The 15,845-nt window shown below is 37.6% G+C and overlaps 4 protein-coding genes across 5 annotated transcripts; 3 read left to right on the forward strand and 1 right to left on the reverse strand.

The window, feature by feature from the left end:
• Positions 1–381: 381 nt before the first annotated feature.
• Positions 382–5,753, forward strand: LOC108085532 (autotransporter adhesin BpaC). 2 transcript variants are annotated; one of them, XM_070285313.1, is made up of 3 exons: positions 382–409; positions 903–1,193; positions 3,275–5,753. In XM_070285313.1, exons 1-3 carry the CDS (start codon positions 401–403, stop codon positions 4,415–4,417), a joined length of 1,443 nt encoding a protein of 480 aa, XP_070141414.1. In that variant the 5' UTR covers positions 382–400; the 3' UTR covers positions 4,418–5,753. The 2 variants fall into 2 exon arrangements, 1 of the variants encoding a protein (XP_070141414.1); XR_011444851.1 differs by lacking the exons at positions 382–409; positions 903–1,193 and adding an exon at positions 2,149–2,270 and having other exon boundaries at positions 3,275–3,415.
• A 6,458-nt stretch (positions 5,754–12,211) lies between these two features.
• Gem2 (Gemin 2) lies at positions 12,212–13,137 on the forward strand. Its single transcript, XM_017182166.3, has 2 exons — positions 12,212–12,530; positions 12,593–13,137. Exons 1-2 carry the CDS (start codon positions 12,315–12,317, stop codon positions 13,106–13,108), a joined length of 732 nt encoding a protein of 243 aa, XP_017037655.1. The 5' UTR covers positions 12,212–12,314; the 3' UTR covers positions 13,109–13,137.
• Positions 12,607–13,998, reverse strand: LOC108085531 (uncharacterized). Its single transcript, XM_070285053.1, has 2 exons — positions 13,978–13,998; positions 12,607–13,913 (listed from the first exon to the last, which is right to left on the reverse strand). Exons 1-2 carry the CDS (start codon positions 13,996–13,998, stop codon positions 13,134–13,136), a joined length of 801 nt encoding a protein of 266 aa, XP_070141154.1. The 3' UTR covers positions 12,607–13,133.
• On the forward strand, positions 13,137–15,809 carry CNPYb (protein canopy b). The gene is made up of 2 exons (XM_017182182.3): positions 13,137–13,903; positions 14,573–15,809. The coding sequence occupies exon 2, from the start codon at positions 14,633–14,635 to the stop codon at positions 15,305–15,307; it is 675 nt and encodes a 224-aa protein (XP_017037671.1). The 5' UTR covers positions 13,137–13,903; positions 14,573–14,632; the 3' UTR covers positions 15,308–15,809.
• The last annotated feature ends 36 nt before the right edge of the window (positions 15,810–15,845 follow it).

Here is a 15,845-nt window from a genome sequence, read left to right on the forward strand (position 1 = left end):
TATTGTAATATCCTAATCAAGTAAAACCATATAATCTAAAGTTTTTTCGGATTTTTTATTTTAATTTTAAGTTAAGCTTAATTAAAATAACTAATTAATTATTTAAACTAATAAATAATTAAACTAATAGGCTTACTACAACCCAAATTGTTATTACTCTTTCAGGAATATATAATACCCGTAAATAATAAAACAAACACCAATTAATGTCCACATTTTTGGAATTCTGCACAGTTTATAAACAACAATTCAAACAACACTAATTAGTGTAACAACACGCTTGTTTGCGTAAATATTTTCCTCAAGCAAAGCCAATTAGTATTTTTTCTTTATTTATTCAATTAATTGTTTTACTACTACTGGAAAAGTACAAGAGTTTATTAAAAGTTTCTATTATTATATGAAAATAGTATGCTATAGCAATCAAAACTCTTTGAATTTAAAATGAAATTTATTCTACTTTATGAACTTTGTTTATTAAAATTAAAATAAAATAAAAAGAAATATTATAAATAAAAAAATATTTTATATAATATTGATTGTATTTTTATTATATTTTCAAGGAATAATTATATCATATTTATTTTATTTATTTATTTATTTGAAGATATTAATTAAAATAAAATATATTAGGTTTTAATTTCATTTTTAAATTATTTAAAAAAAAACACCCTTTTCCATAATTTCACAGTGTACCTAAAAAATCAAACATTTCAAGCCAATAACCAACAGAAATACTATTAAAAAAAACCCCAAGCGAAATAACACATGTACACAGTTTTTTGTAAACATTCACATCCTTTTCCCACATCAAACCAACAACACTAATGAACCTCTAGACATCCCACGAAAAAGCCCAATTAATCAATCTGCGCTTGCACTTGTTTTTTTTGTTTTTGCAGAAACAAGAAAAAAGGCGCGAACTGCGCCTGAAGCGATTCTGGCGCTCCCCGAAGACCACATCCTCGGAGGACTCCACCGGCTATGAGAGTCCGACGCGAACGAAGGCGGCCAGCAGCGATGCCCAGCGCTTTAACCACCTGCACTATACCAGCCTTTCGCAGGGATCGGGCACCTCGTCCTCGGCGGGCGGAGCCAATGCGTCTGGGGCGGGGTCAGGAACAGCGGCTGGGCCGTCCGGCAACAACAAGCCCTCCTGCTCGCTGCCACTGTTGCAGGTGTGGCCCAGCCAGGTAGGCATTCATTTTTTATTTTTTGCCAACATTAAGTTGTTCGGGGGAAAACCACGTTCTAAAATTGGGTAAAAAAAAATTGTGTGGAAAATGTGTTATCAAAATAATTTAATCAGAATTCTAAGCAAACCTAAAGTATGCAAAACAAAACTGTGATTACAATGGACTTTAATTATTTGCTAAATACCTTTTATTCCTAAATTTAATTGTAATAATTTTTACAATTTTTTGCAAGCCAAAAATAAATTCTGACATCTTTAAACGTCTGTTAAAAATCTATTTAATTGCAAGATTCTGTTTATTATTAAATAAAAGCCTTAAGCTGTCTTAAAATATTTACACCAACAATTTCAACAACAACTCCACAGAAGAAAACCCTTGCATACTTTTGAGTTGCTTGGAAATTTATACATCAAAAGCAAGAAGAAAAGAAAGTCTTACTCAGTTTTTACATTTTAGAACGTGTACTTTTCCCCTTTAATTTTTGTGTGCCGTTAAAAACAAGGAAAATATTATGTTGTAGACAAAAAAATATGTGATTTTGGGAAAACAAATAAGAACCACAACAGTTTCGAAAGTGGAGGCCTTTTCGTTTTATATTTTCTTTTTGTTTATTTTGTGAAACCACTCCATTTGCGAGTCGCTTCTTCTGTGGCCAGTTGCGTTGTGCGTTTTTGCGTTAATTTGATTCTTCGACTCTCTATTTCTTCCCACTACACCGACACCAATGAATACCACCTAAACCAAACAATCACCACCCACTGCCACACCAACACCTCTGCCACACCATCACCAACACCACCACCACCAACACCACCCGCCTCAAAAACATACATATCCCTATTGTGTGTGCGTTGCGTGTTTGGTTCGGTTCGGTTTGGTTACGGTTATGGTTATGGTTATGGTTTTGGTTCTGGTTTCGGATTTGGTTTTGGATTTGGTTCTGGTGCTGGTACTATTTCTGGTACGGTACTGGTTCTGGTTCTGATTCTGGTTCGGTTCTGGTTTTGATAGCCGCTCCTGCGTCAGGAGGGCTTCGTACAGTTGCGTCGTAACAGCGGCCCCGAGGGCCAGCGGGTATGGTTCCATCCAGTTCCTCATCTCTTTATCCAGCCTCTCTATCTCTCTCTCTAGTCTTCTTCTAGTCTTTTTCTCACTCTCTCTTTATCTGAACATCTAGTGTATATCCCCAACTAAACTAAACTAAACTAGACTTTTTTGCATGCCTCGATTTCAAGTTGAAAATAAAAAAAAGCCCTCAGCGAGTGCCTAGCTCTCCAACTAATTTTTGACTACTAACTTGTACAAATCTGACCACAGTACCCAACTTTTTTGAGGTTATTTTGTGTACTCTACACGTGTTTTTTTACTCCTAGAACTCGTTGTTATTCATGTATTTTTATTGGGCATTTTTTTCGCTAAAAAAATATGGTTTTTTTTCCCCAGCACAATCGTGAGTGAGGGTTGGTTGACGAATGCCAAAGGAATTTTATGGTTTTGATTTGAAGTCCAGGCTCTAATTGAATATTTTTTAATTGTTAGACATTCTTTTAAGTGAAAACTATTTTTATATAATTTAATTAAAAAAATATAGAGTATTTAAAAGTAAAATAACAAATGTTATTTCCTTTTTGTGTGCTCAAATTAGAACACATTTTATATATATATTTTACACCAATTTCAAAAATGTGTCTAAAAGTATGCAATGATGTTTAAAACACAAATTTAATGTAAATTTTCAGTATATTTTAAGACAATTTAAAGTAGTTTCTATTAGAACTTTCCTTCATTTGTCGATCAGTCCTTGCTCAAAGCCACCCCGATTTCACCTTGTGTAAGTAAACACTACCAAGTCACCAGCCACATCCTGTATATAAACCCCAAAAGAAGATTTTTGTAAGCCACCTAACTAACCGTCTTCACCACTGAGATTTAACCACTCCACCCACCCCCCTCAAAAAAGCAGCGATTCCCACACTGCACTCGAGAACCAGCTTTAAAAGATTCCCCCAATCCCCTTATAACCCAAGACATTTACCTGGATGCTACCTATCTTATATATGTGATCTGGACTCTTGCAGGACTCTCCGCGCGGCGAGGCGGATGGCCAGTCCTTTGTATTCCCCGCCATTGTGGAGACGAGTGTCAGCAGTCCGGTCGAGGCCGGGGCTAGTGGCAGTGGCAGTATCGGGAGCACCAACCTGAGTCTGAATGCCCGGAGGAGCAACAATCACCTGAGCCTGTCCACGGACCGAAGGAGTTCTCTGTACTGTGATACCCTGCATGCCGGGGATTCGGGCATCGACTCGGTGCAGGCCTCGCCCTCGCCCAACGCCTTCATAGCACCGCCCGGAATTCATAATCTGCCGCTGGGTCAGACGGGCGGTGGCTCCTGCCATGTGTCACCGACAAGCACCCCGACGCAGGGTTCACCCAATCTATCGCTGGGGAGGCGGGGCATGAGAAACAGCATTTGTGTGGTGCCCAGTGGCAATGGAAGGAGAAAGTCGAGTGCTCTACTGCATCCAGATCATGCCAGACTGTTCGCCCTGCGAATGAAACATGCGGCCGCCTTGGAACGGGCCCAGACCTCGCCGGATCAGACCTCCATCGAGGATGCCAACGAGTTCCATGACAACGGACTGGCCACCAACCTGCGCCTGTGCTCGGCCTCGTCTTCGACGACGTCGTCGCTGACTTCCGTGGCCGCGGTCAGCCTGGGCGGCGCCGGTGGTGGAGCTGGAAGCTCCGGTGCAGGTGCCAACACCACCTGCGGCTCATCCTCCGGCTCCGCCTACGCTGTGGGAGCGGCGGGCGTCCAGCAGCGCGTCTCCGATCCCTGGCTGCAGCCGCAATCCGATCGAGAGCGAGACTCGAGGCACGATGGCCGGCGTAGGTCCTCCACCATGACTGCCCGCTACTCCCTGTTCGATGCATTGGATCTGGAGTATGTCCTCCTGAGGGCCGCCGCCCGGGGCTCTGTGGGCCCGTATAGCCTCAGCGAGTCCATACACAAGCTCACCTTCACACAGTCGCTGGCATTTCCGGCCCTTGCCCGGGGACTGGCCACCAAACGAAGGAGATCGGCCACGCACACGAGCTCCAGACCCTTGAATCCCCATGAGTCGGGACTGAATACCTGCGCCAAGGTGGTCACAGCCGTGGTGTTGGTGGCTCTATCCTTTATGGTATTCCTCATCGTCTACAAGTTTGTGAGGACGTGAGGTTTGCTCCTGGCCCCGTCGCCAGAGCTGCCAGTCACATATCAGGCCAACTATGGAGCTGAGGATGCAACGTCGCTGTCGTCATCTTCGTCGTCGTCGTCATCCTCCTCCTCGATTATCTCGTCAGCGGGCCGCAGTCTGGGAAAGCACATGTCGGGGTTCAGGAGCAAATTGGGCCAGCGTCAGGCCGACTTTGAGTGATTGTTAACGTTCGAGGAACGTTAGTTAAGGCATTGAGCAAACACTGGTCAACATAGTTTGGTTAGTCAAGGTAGTTCGATAGAGATTTTGGTTAAGGGAAGCTTATAGAGATTCAAATAATACATTTATTAATTTTAGTTGACGATTTAAGAAATTTCTTTGCTAGTTTAGAGTTAATGACCAAGCAAAAGGACCTTAGAAAAAATTGTAAACAGATTTTCAAAACACAAACTAAGCTCTAGCAATGGTCTTATATATAGATTTATAAATATTTTACCGATATTAATCGGAATGTCAACGTTGCCCATTACATATTGGCCATAAATCGATATTCTGTTTGATATATTTTTCGATTATAAATTCGTTCAATAAATTAAATAACAATATTTGGATATTTTTTGATTTTATCGATATTTAAGCGTTGAATAGTTTTTTTTTTTCTATATTTGGAAATTCGATAAAAATTTCCGATAATTTCGATAAATTTCGAGAAATGTTTTCCACTAATTAATCATCCTTTTCATCTCTATATACAAAATTCTCAAGTCGTATTCATCATTAACTAACCAAATTTAGCTGACCAGTGAAATTTTTGTGATAAACTATCAATGACAAGCAAATTTTCCACAAAACAAAAAAAAAGAATAAACCCAACACACAAAAAAAAAAGAAAGAAAATGGAATAAAAAATTAAAGGCTTAAACAATTAGAAGAAAAAACACACACACAGCTTCAAGAGGCTTGCCAGAGTTTCATCAAATTTATATTATACCTATATGAATAATAATATTTTTTTATAAATATAAAACAAAACAAAAAAGAAGAAATCAAATCGATGCTCGCATTTCCTAGGCTCCTATTTAGCAAAGAGATTTTTTGATAAAAAACTAGAATCCAGTTTCATTGTTTGCAGTTGGAAGTGCCTAACTAATTTTTAAAAACAAATTACATAAAAATATTCTGCTTTTTTCTTTTTGTTCTCTTCCTTAAAAAAATTAACGAATTTAGAATTTTTGGCAGCTGCTTTGATGATGAAAAACTGTTTATAGGCTGCAAGTAGTCCAAAAATAATGTCCCAGTAGACACAGTTTGATGGTAAAAATGTAATTTTTAAATTAAAATTTGGTGATGGGAATGAAGGGGGGAAAATGTGATGAAGGAGGTTTATACTCATATATTTTTAAATAATTTTATTATAAATATTTTAATTATTAAATATTTTAAAAATTGAAAATCATTGAAAGCTTGTTTTTTTATGATAAATGTTGTGTTAAGAGAATTGTGTTTTCTTTATTTCTCATATTTCATTTAACAGCATTAACCTTAATTTATTATATTTACCTTACTTTTCATTAAAAAATCCTTCATCTATTATTCCCCTTAAATTCAAAAGTCTCCTTTTAGTGTTGAATAATTGGCATTAGTCTTAAGGATCAAGGAACCTTGTCAGAGGAGCGTAGGACCTACATACAAGTAAAAATTTGTACTGAGTTGTTAGGTGGCTAATTAATGGCGGAAAGATATGATATATGATATATGGAAATCCAGGCATATTAAAATAACATATTTATGGTAGCTATATATATATTAGTTATACAAGCAAATATATATAAACATGTGTAAGTATATGGGTGTTTATAAATGTGTACTTAAGCTGCTTAAATGTGACAAAGCACTTGCTGAACTACCAATACAAACTCTCTACTCTTAACTTGCTGCCTTACTTTCCTCTAGTGAAAAAATAGTTGAAACAAAAATAAAAACGAAATAACAAATATTGAATGGTGAACAAAAAGTCCCGACTTACAAAAATTCTTCATAAATTGCTGCCTTACTTTCCTATAAAAAAACAAAAAATCCCGAAAAAACAAACCTCTTTATCTCTCTGAGCTTTTTTCCTATTTCCTCTATGAGCTTGGCCTAAAAAATATGCAAAACGAAAAAAAAACATTTTATATAGAGTAAACAAATATATATATTAAATGTAATGTTAAATAATTCATATATTAATATAAAGCGCTAGCTAAAGTATAAACATTTTTGTGTTGCATAAGTTTAAGTTAGTTTCTTTCCCTACTTTTTTGGCATCAATAATTTGTACATTCATCAATATTTATGCATAGTTTTATGTCCTTCTCTTTTTTACTTTACGATTGGTGTGCAGCCAACTATGATTAAATAAAAAAAGTAACAAAAAAATAAAACTGAAAAAGAAATACATATTAAATGTCACACAAACAGAAATGAGAAGAAAATGAAAAAGCAACTGTAAATCGTAACTGAAGTAAGTTGAAACGTGCAACAATAAAACGAAAGGAAAAATTTTTCAAATAAACATTTTCCATTTGTGTTTCTCTTTTTATATTATTTTCCCAGCGAGATTTCCTTGGCATAAAATGGAGGGGCAAAAATTGAATTGAAAATGAAATATTCTTACTATCGCATTTAAGACTCGATTTTCCCTTTGGCTTCCGGGAATTGCAAGTAACTAATTGAGAGTGACGTGGCAATAGGGCAACGAGAAGTTAATGAAGATGATGATGATTTATGGAGAGCTTCGATTTTCCGAAGGAGTGGAAATGTATTCCCGGAGGGAAGCATAAATGCTGTTAATGGAATTGAATTAAAAGGGAAATTCTTGAAAAATTCTTTCATTTATTGAAAGGAAACTTTAAAGTAGCTTTAAAAACTATTAAAAAAGGTGTCCAAAAGTATGCTACAACATCTTTACTGTGAATTTGACAGCTTATAATTCGGTTGCATACTTTTATGCATATTTTTAAAAGGTTTTAAAGAAGCTAGTTCTTTTTCATTTAATTAATTTTTAAACATTAGGCTCACAAAATCAAATGAAAACCTTTAATAACCTAAAAAGTTCACCCCATTAACTGCATGAAATAATTAAAAATTTATGGCCTGTGTAAATATTTCCTCCTCCTATTCATTATAAACAAAAGCTCAACAACAATTAGTTGACATTATTATTTCAGCAGCCATTAAAAAAAAACACAGATAGTTTTGTTAAAATATTCATTAAGAGCTCAAATTTACATGCATTAAAAAATCATACCCACTAATAATTGAATTGTCAATATGTTGCCTCTACTTATATATATTTACATAATCTACTGCTGCCAAGAACTTAACAAATTGCGGGAAATCAGTTCTGTTTCGTCTGTTTCCCAGTTGAACATTTGGCCAAGCAATCACTGTGCTGGTTGTGGCATTCGGAAAATTCGGATAACTTCCTCGGGGGCTTTGGGTGATAAATCGGTCTGTCGGTGGTTGTCTTTCGGGTGAGTTGCTAATCTAAATAATTAAGCAAACTCAATTAGATTTGCCAGGGCAAATATGTGTATATGTGTATATACAAACACAACCAGATTTCAGTGTGTGCAAGTGTGTGTTGCCAACTAATTTATCCATAAAAGGGCAAAGCAAACTGGGAATGGAATGAAAACACTGACAAAATGCCTGGCAAAAAGGACATTTGGCACAGATTGCTGCCAGAACTGGGCCAGAATATTTGACGAAATCTGGCCCCGAGCTAAAGGAGCTGGGCGGCAGGAAGAGTTCCTACACATATGGTGTTCAGGATATGGTCTGAATCGGCTGGAAGGGGTCTCGGTCTGATGCATAATTAAGCACGCAAACCGCAGAGAAAAACAACAAAAAGAATAAATGCCACCGAAAAATGGAATCAGTGGCCGAGAATCCATACCAAGAGTAAACACACACACAATTCTCAGAGCCGGATATTTGGTATACGAGTGTATATTATGTATACGCAGTGTGATACGTTGACCAGTTTTGGCTATCGAATTGGGGTGAAGCCCCCAAAAAAATAATTGAAATACAATTTTAAACGACTCAGTGCATTCGAATCAACACAACACGATGACTTTTAATTTCAAGTATCCACGTTCTGATGGCATTAAAAATATTTCAACAATTTTATGCTGGGTTTTGTGCAGTAGAAAAAATATTTTTTTAATTTTAAAAGACTTAACTTTACATTGATTTAAAAGTAAATGAGGTTTAGAGATTTTTAGAAATATTTAAATTATTTTAATTTTAGCAATATCTTCATTTTCTTTAAATTTACTTTTAACATGCTTTCCTATAATTTGTAAATGCTTTTATTTATAATTTATAATATATATATAATTTATGTTAATTTTTTCGAGCAATATAAGGTATTGCAAGCTTTATGAAATTCTTTTAACAACATCATATATATTTTTTTAATTTTAAATATTCACTAAATTTAAGTAATTTTCCTTGACGTGTGAATCCTCTCTGCTGGCCGCCTCTTCTCCTGTATTTTATACCTTTTGATATGCTTTGGCTGTATATTTTTAGCACTCAAGGCTGCCAAAGCTACGGATGCTCATGCGGATGTGGAATGATTTGAAAAGTGGTGTAGGCAACAGTTTGTAGGCAGGTGGTGGGTGGGTGGTGCAGGGAGAAGGGTTAAGCATACACACACGAGCCGCCGCCGCCTTGAGAGCCACCGCAAATGCGCCTGTTTTATTTTATTTCTTTTTTTTTTACCCTGTTTTTTGTGTTTAAAACTTGTTGCAAATACGAGCTGCTGCCGCTGCCGCTGCTACTGCGAGCATCTGTCGAGGCCTTGACTCTGACTCTGTGTACGTCCTTGCTGGTGTAGGGGGAGGAGGAGGGGCAGGGACCTTGGGCAGAAATTGAAAATTGAAATTTGTGGGGCTGCTAAACACTGATCAAGTGTAATATATTTTGGCCTTTTTTGAGGGATTTGGGCTAAAAATAAATAAATGGAATTGAAAATAGGAAAAAAGAATAAAACATTTAAAGGCTTCATTTAAATAGTTATTAAATTTATCTTTAGAAATAAAATACAATTTAATATAAAAAAAATATAGCATTTACATGTTTTGAAACCTAACAATCTCCTGTTTCTTCAGTATTTTTATAATAATTTATTTTTAACTAAACTCAAAACCTTTTAAAATTAGAAAACAAAATTCCTTTAGACCTAAAAATATGTGTACTCTCAATCGAAGGTTGTAATTTCATGTAAAGTAAGCCCAATTGTGCTGCCTTAGCCTTCGCCAAAAAGGTCAAACTAAATTTGATTTGAATTTTAAATTACGCACACGATGAAGGTAATTTACCTAAAAATTTCACAAATGATGATCCGCCAAATTGGATGGAGGGGCAGGGTCAGAAGAAGCTACCCAGCAGACACTTAAAGTAGATAGAGGGGGTCATGGGGTGCCATGTAACAAGATAAGACCCTTTGGTACTGGAAGACCTTTTGCATTTCAATTAAAAATGATTAAAGATACACAAGAAAAAGGTTAAAAGGCGCGCATGCAGCACAAAATTTGTTGCGGGCAAATAACTTTCAAGAGGAAAAAAGAAAAACAAGCAACAGGAAAAGTAGAAAACCCCAGCAACTGGGAAAACTGTCACACACACAGCAAGACACACAACCGAACAAACAGATAAACCGTAAAGATATATATTTTAATGCAAACGTAGGCCGGCGACGGACTGCAGGGTACAAAAAATATTTAAAAAAAAAAGTCCTGCAACCATGGAAATTAGTTTTGCTGACAAAAACAAATGCGGCTACATTTCTTTTTACGAGGAAACTTGAAACTTCAGTGCAGCAGAAACTGAAAAGGAACAAGGAAGTAACCGCCAAGGAAATGCGCGTGCACTGAGTTTTCTTTCAGAAAAGAAAAAGAACACAATGGGAAAAGCGTCGAAAATGAAGAGGAAAGCAGCGACACAGTGTCTGGATGTCGACGCATGTTCCTGTCCCTCTTTACATCCTTTTTCCTACGTTTTTGTTGTCTTTTAACAATTCTTTTTTGATATCCTTAATAAACACACAAAGAAAAATAAATATCTTAAAGGGTTTTATGGAATATTGTTACTTAAAACTTAGTAATAATTAGGGATTTTTAAATTAATAATAATTTCAAAATAATGCAATTGATTATTTTTAATTAAAAAAAATATTTTTTATTTTTTTAATCTAAGTTTAAGGTTATTTGTTATCAAAAAAAATTAATTTGCTGAGGAACAATAGAAAAAGAGGTTATTATAAAATTTGTTTTAATTTTATTCGTAATTTAACATTATTTTTATTTTAGAAATATAAATTTTTATAATTTTCTTACTTTATTATACTATTTTTCATCAGTGTCAGAGAAAATACAAACAGCGGCAGAGCCAAAATGTCTGCAATTTCAATTCGCCAACATATGTCTCCGCTTCCCGCTCCCTTTTCCCAATTTTCCTGTCTCTTATTTTTTTTCTCCCCTCCGGCTAATGTGTTTTCCTCTCCTTCCGCTGCTGCACTTGCTTTTAATGAATTTTAAATTTAATATTAAAGCACTTACAGTGGATAAATTTAATAAACATAACTATTTGCAAATTCAATGCTCGAAGCGGAACAAATAAAACGGAAGATTTTCCGGGAATCAAGTTGGTCCTGCACCTGACAGCTAATTGAGCCCAGTCGGTCTACCTTTCGTTCTCCCTCTCACCTTCTCCCTTTCTATATCCTTGCGGACTATTTTACGGCCCCAAGGAACTCGCACAAAAGTCCCACGCACACACCTGAGCCTGAGCCGAAGCCCGTAACTGAAACTGAGTTGAGGTCCTGACTGGCCGCCCGCCCGCCCCCACTCTCGTAAGACAATTATGAAATGCGTTTTTTATAGTCCTATTATTGCTGTAGTCCTGGACCCCCTCTTTGACGGGGGGTTAGGGACAGAGAGAGGATACAATCGGGCTTTGTTATATGACCAAGATCGCTTTGTCTTGGCCGTTTGGCTGGCGTTGATTAAAAATATACGTACGTGCATACCTGGCGCTTGTATAACAATGTCCTTTTGGCTTCAAGGGAAAGCCACCAGTTTTCCGCTGATTGCCGTGATTATATTACAATTAAGATTTAAGTAAAACAAAAAAAAGTGAGCATAAAATTGCCTCATAAAAGGAAATTTTAGTTAAGCAGCATTGCTGCATTGTTTAAGAATATTTTCGGGGAAATTGAACCTTTTCTTTGAACTTTTTTATTATAATAAAATCTAGTCTAATTTTCTTGATATTTTTAATAACAAAATTAAAGGAATTACGAATTCGAAATAAAAATATTGAAATTAACATTTGTAATTAAAAACCTTGCAAATAAAGAACAAAGAATTCCTGCCAAAATGTCTGCAATCTATTTATTTAATTTTTTATAAATATTTTTATTTTATAAATATTCTTTCAAAATATTAAAAAAAAACATGTTTATTTCAAAGAGAAATTTTTATCCGTTTTGGAAATTTAAACAATTTTTTTTTTTTTAATTTAAGGAATGTGGTTTTCTAATTTTATTTAATTTAACCAAGTTGGTTTTAAAATCAAAATATATCTTGAAATAAGGCATATTATAATTCCTATTCAGAACCAGAACCATCTTTATTAGGAATCCTTATTTAGGATTATCTCCTATACATTTTCAAATTTAAAAGTAACGGACTTAAAATTCCCAAAAACCTGGCAGCCCTAGAAATGTCTGTCGATATTTATATCGATAGTTGTATTACAATCGAAAGCAGTATATTTCTCGCTCCCTATAAACATCCACACTGCTTGGCGGCTTCAACACAATTTTTTGGCAGCAAATAAACAATACAAATATTCTATAAAAATGCACCAAGAACCCGAAGAACAATCCTTTCAACTGCAGGCCCTGGAAATACGCGAACCAGATGCCAATTTCGATCCACAAAAGCCGCCCGAGTCCGGGGAAGAGTACCTAATGCACATGGCCTACGAAAGGAAGCGCTGCCCGGCTGTTGTGACCAAAAGATCTACAAAAATCAAGGATAATATAGGAAACAATACCCTACAGATGATGGAGAATGTAAAAAGAACGAGACAGCATTTACTACCATTTGCTAAATTGATTCCTTATACCCTTTCCAGCCCGCTCTGCCCCCTTTTAGATGCCTGCTGCCCACACCGGAATGGCGCGAGCAACAGGTAAAATCCTTTCAAGAAGCCCGTTCCCAGGTGCACATGCTACGCAAGGAGCTGGCCCAGAACAACTATGATCAATCGGCCGAGCCACCGCTAACCTCGGACCAGGAAAAGTGGCGGGAATTCTGCCGCCTTAAGCAGCCTCTACTCAGCATTATATTGCATTTAACCCAAAACGATTTGGAGCACCTGCTGGAAATGCAGAGCAAATGGCTGCAAGCGGAGCAGGTAGATCTTCTCCAGGATGTCTGGCTAGCCCGCTGGCTATATGCCACCTTGGTGTGCCTGCATCTGCCACTGGAACCTTATGTCTACAGCACCATGCGTTACATAGCCCGCACCTGCATCCATCTTCGGAATCAATTGAAGGAAGATGAAGGGCAGCGAGCAGCGCCCTATAATCTAATACTAACACTTATACATGATGTCTTTGCACAGATGGATTTTAAGGAATATATTTAAGGTTCTCATGAGACTTTTCCTTTATCTAATATTGTGGAAACATGCGTCTGTAGGCTTGGCAAATATCACAGCTGCTTTGATGATGATCGTCCATAAGTGTGGACAAATGGCAGCTGCTGCTTGGCGTCAACGATGAACTCTGGCTAAGGCTGCTCAGCTGGGTGGTGCTGGAACAAGAGGATAGACGTCGCTCCTGTTGATGCTGCTGCTGCTCTGGGGAACCTCCTCCTCGCCAGCCTGGACAACAATTGGATTCGCGTCCATGACACACCCTTTGCTGCTGCTTTCGGGGCTGCTCTAAACGTGTTAAGCAACGGCTCTCCACATGCCTATTAATCACCGAAGAAACTGGCTGCTCTTCCCTGAAACCCGAGCAACTGCAGCCCTTTTTCCTGTCCTGCGTTGTCAATTGTGCAGAGAGCTCTACTTTTGGAGCCAATATACCAGGAAAGGCAGGTGTGGCCTTCATCAAAAGCTGGACATTGGAACTGTGGGCGCAGCTCAGGCGGGGAATCGTGGGCTGCATCACATCCGAGAGGTTTCCTATGAAGTAGGCCAACCTTCGACCATTCTGCCAAATGGTTATCTCCAGCTGCTCAGATCTCAGTAGTTCGTGCATGTCTTCCAGGCACTCTACATTCTTGAAATAACCCTCCATGGTGAACTGGTCGTGGCAGAGCATAGGAAATCGTGGCTCCATTGCTCCCGTTCGAAAGTAATAGCCCAAAGTCTTGACCGTGGCCTCCAGATAACCGTGGGAGCAGAGCCAAACACCGGGACACGTGAGCTGGAAAAGTATGTAAACCTAAAAATATAATTTAGATCTTAAAGTTAACACCAACCGCATGGAGTTGTAGGTCCAATCTCACATAGAATCTCTTGTAAGACATTTTTTGTATATTTTTTAGCTTTTTGCAAGTGAAAGTATGTTTTGTCTGCCGGTAGAAGCAAAGTTGTGGGGGCGGGAATTGGGGGAGCTTTGTTTTGGAGCCATTTGGTTGCCAAGGGGAGCCGTTGAAAAGTGAATTTCAAAGTCGATAACGATAAGTGGGACCTTTGGTTCTTTAAAGTGTTGTAAAGGGTTAAAAGTTGAAATGGAAAAATAGCTATAAAAGGAAAGGAACGGCGCACATTGCGTATACGTAATATGCATTTTCTCAACTTAAGAAAAGAAAATAAAAGTACGAACAAACACAAATTAAAGCCAATTAAAAATTCTTTAAATATTTGCATTGAATTTTTAAATATTAAATACAACTCAAAGCTAATAAAATTAAACTTAATAAGTAAAAATATTATTTTTATTCATTTGTTGTTGTTTTTTTTTTTAATAAAAATAAATTAAGTAAAAAAATTAATTAATATTAAAACTGAAAACTAGCTAATTAAAAAAATAGCCATCTCAGCAGAACAGCTCTGATTGGAGTCTTTGGCGTTTTGCAACACTAAATTCTTATCTTCCAGTATTAAGCGGCATTCCACGTCAGGTTTAATCATTGTTTTGAAGGAAATCAAACAGTTGAAATGCGCTTGAAAGGCTTTACCCTGTATCTGGGCCTCCTGCCGCTACTCCTCCAGGTCACCAGTGGCGAATCCCCCGAGGAGGAGCAGGGCGTACGCTATGCCAACCGCTGTGAAGCCTGCAAAATCCTGGCCGCCGAACTGGAGGCGCGTCTCGGGGAGACCGGCAAATCCCATGATGTGATCGAGATTGGCTACTCCGTGGATGATGTGAAGCCCAAAAAGCGCACTGAATACCGGCGCAGTGAACTACGACTTTTGGAGTCCCTGGAGAACGTGTGCGAGCGAGTCCTGGAGTACAATCTGCACAAGGAGCGGACCGACAGTACAAGATTCGCTAAGGGCATGTCGCAGACCTTCCAGACCCTACACGGTCTGGTGGACAAGGGCGTCAAAGTGGATCTGGGCATACCCTACGAACTGTGGGACAAGCCACCTGTCGAGGTCACCCAGATGAAGACGCAGTGCGAAAATATGCTGGAGGAGTACGAGGAAAGGATAAGTGATTGGTATTTCAAGCTGCAGGATAAAAAGTCTCTAAAGAAGCATCTGTGCGAGGATCATGTGCTCAAGAGAAAGGAGGAGAGGGAATGCCTCAAGGAGGAACTGCCACCGCCAAAACCCAAGAAAACGGACAAAAAGAACAAGAAGCCCAAAGGTGATAAGGAGGAACTGTGAGACCAAAGTGTAAAAGGATATTAAATACTATTAGAAAGTGTTTCAAGTTAAATTCTATTTAAATTCTTCCATTTACTAGAATTTCTTGAATTGAAAATATTTTTGTATCAGTTTAAGTAAAAGTTTTTTATACTTTTAACTCCGTTTTCGAAATGGAATTATCTTAGAACAAATGTTAATGTTAAGCTAGTTTAAGTAAAACTCACTCAAAGTTTATATCCTGTAAGCCAAAAACCTTCCTCTACGACTGAGCCACAAAATGTTACTGAATGTCTCACCTGGGGCCATTGGCTGGGCTTATTGATTTCGGCCATGAATTGGGGTCAACAATTAAAAGTTGACTGCCCTCGGGGGTATACTCAACCGAAACCACCACCATAAGCCCAAAAGCCACGTGTTTGCCTTAACAAAGCCAACTATATAAATAATAAATACTCAAAATGTTTCAAAAAATAAGTATAATAAAGATTACGAGTCTTTTTTATGGCTTTCTAATCTCGAATCTTTTTAATGCTCTTCATAATTTCAATAAAAAACC

Source organism: Drosophila kikkawai, chromosome 3L, assembly GCF_030179895.1.
Source record: "Drosophila kikkawai strain 14028-0561.14 chromosome 3L, DkikHiC1v2, whole genome shotgun sequence".
NCBI classification, from domain to species: domain Eukaryota; kingdom Metazoa; phylum Arthropoda; class Insecta; order Diptera; family Drosophilidae; genus Drosophila; species Drosophila kikkawai.

Bases quoted from the DNA above. Each gene is read 5' to 3' on its own strand.
- LOC108085532 (XM_070285313.1), top strand. The intron at 1,194-3,274 runs GTAGGCATTCAT...GGACTCTTGCAG, and splicing joins TGCAGGTGTGGCCCAGCCAG to GACTCTCCGCGCGGCGAGGC.
- Gem2 (XM_017182166.3), top strand. From the start codon at position 12,315: ATGCACCAAGAACCCGAAGAACAATCCTTTCAACTGCAGGCCCTGGAA. The intron at 12,531-12,592 runs GTAAAAAGAACG...TACCCTTTCCAG, and splicing joins CCCTACAGATGATGGAGAAT to CCCGCTCTGCCCCCTTTTAG.
- LOC108085531 (XM_070285053.1), bottom strand. From the start codon at position 13,998: ATGTCTTACAAGAGATTCTAT. The intron at 13,914-13,977 runs GTGAGATTGGAC...TTATATTTTTAG, and splicing joins TGTCTTACAAGAGATTCTAT to GTTTACATACTTTTCCAGCT.
- CNPYb (XM_017182182.3), top strand. From the start codon at position 14,633: ATGCGCTTGAAAGGCTTTACCCTGTATCTGGGCCTCCTGCCGCTACTC.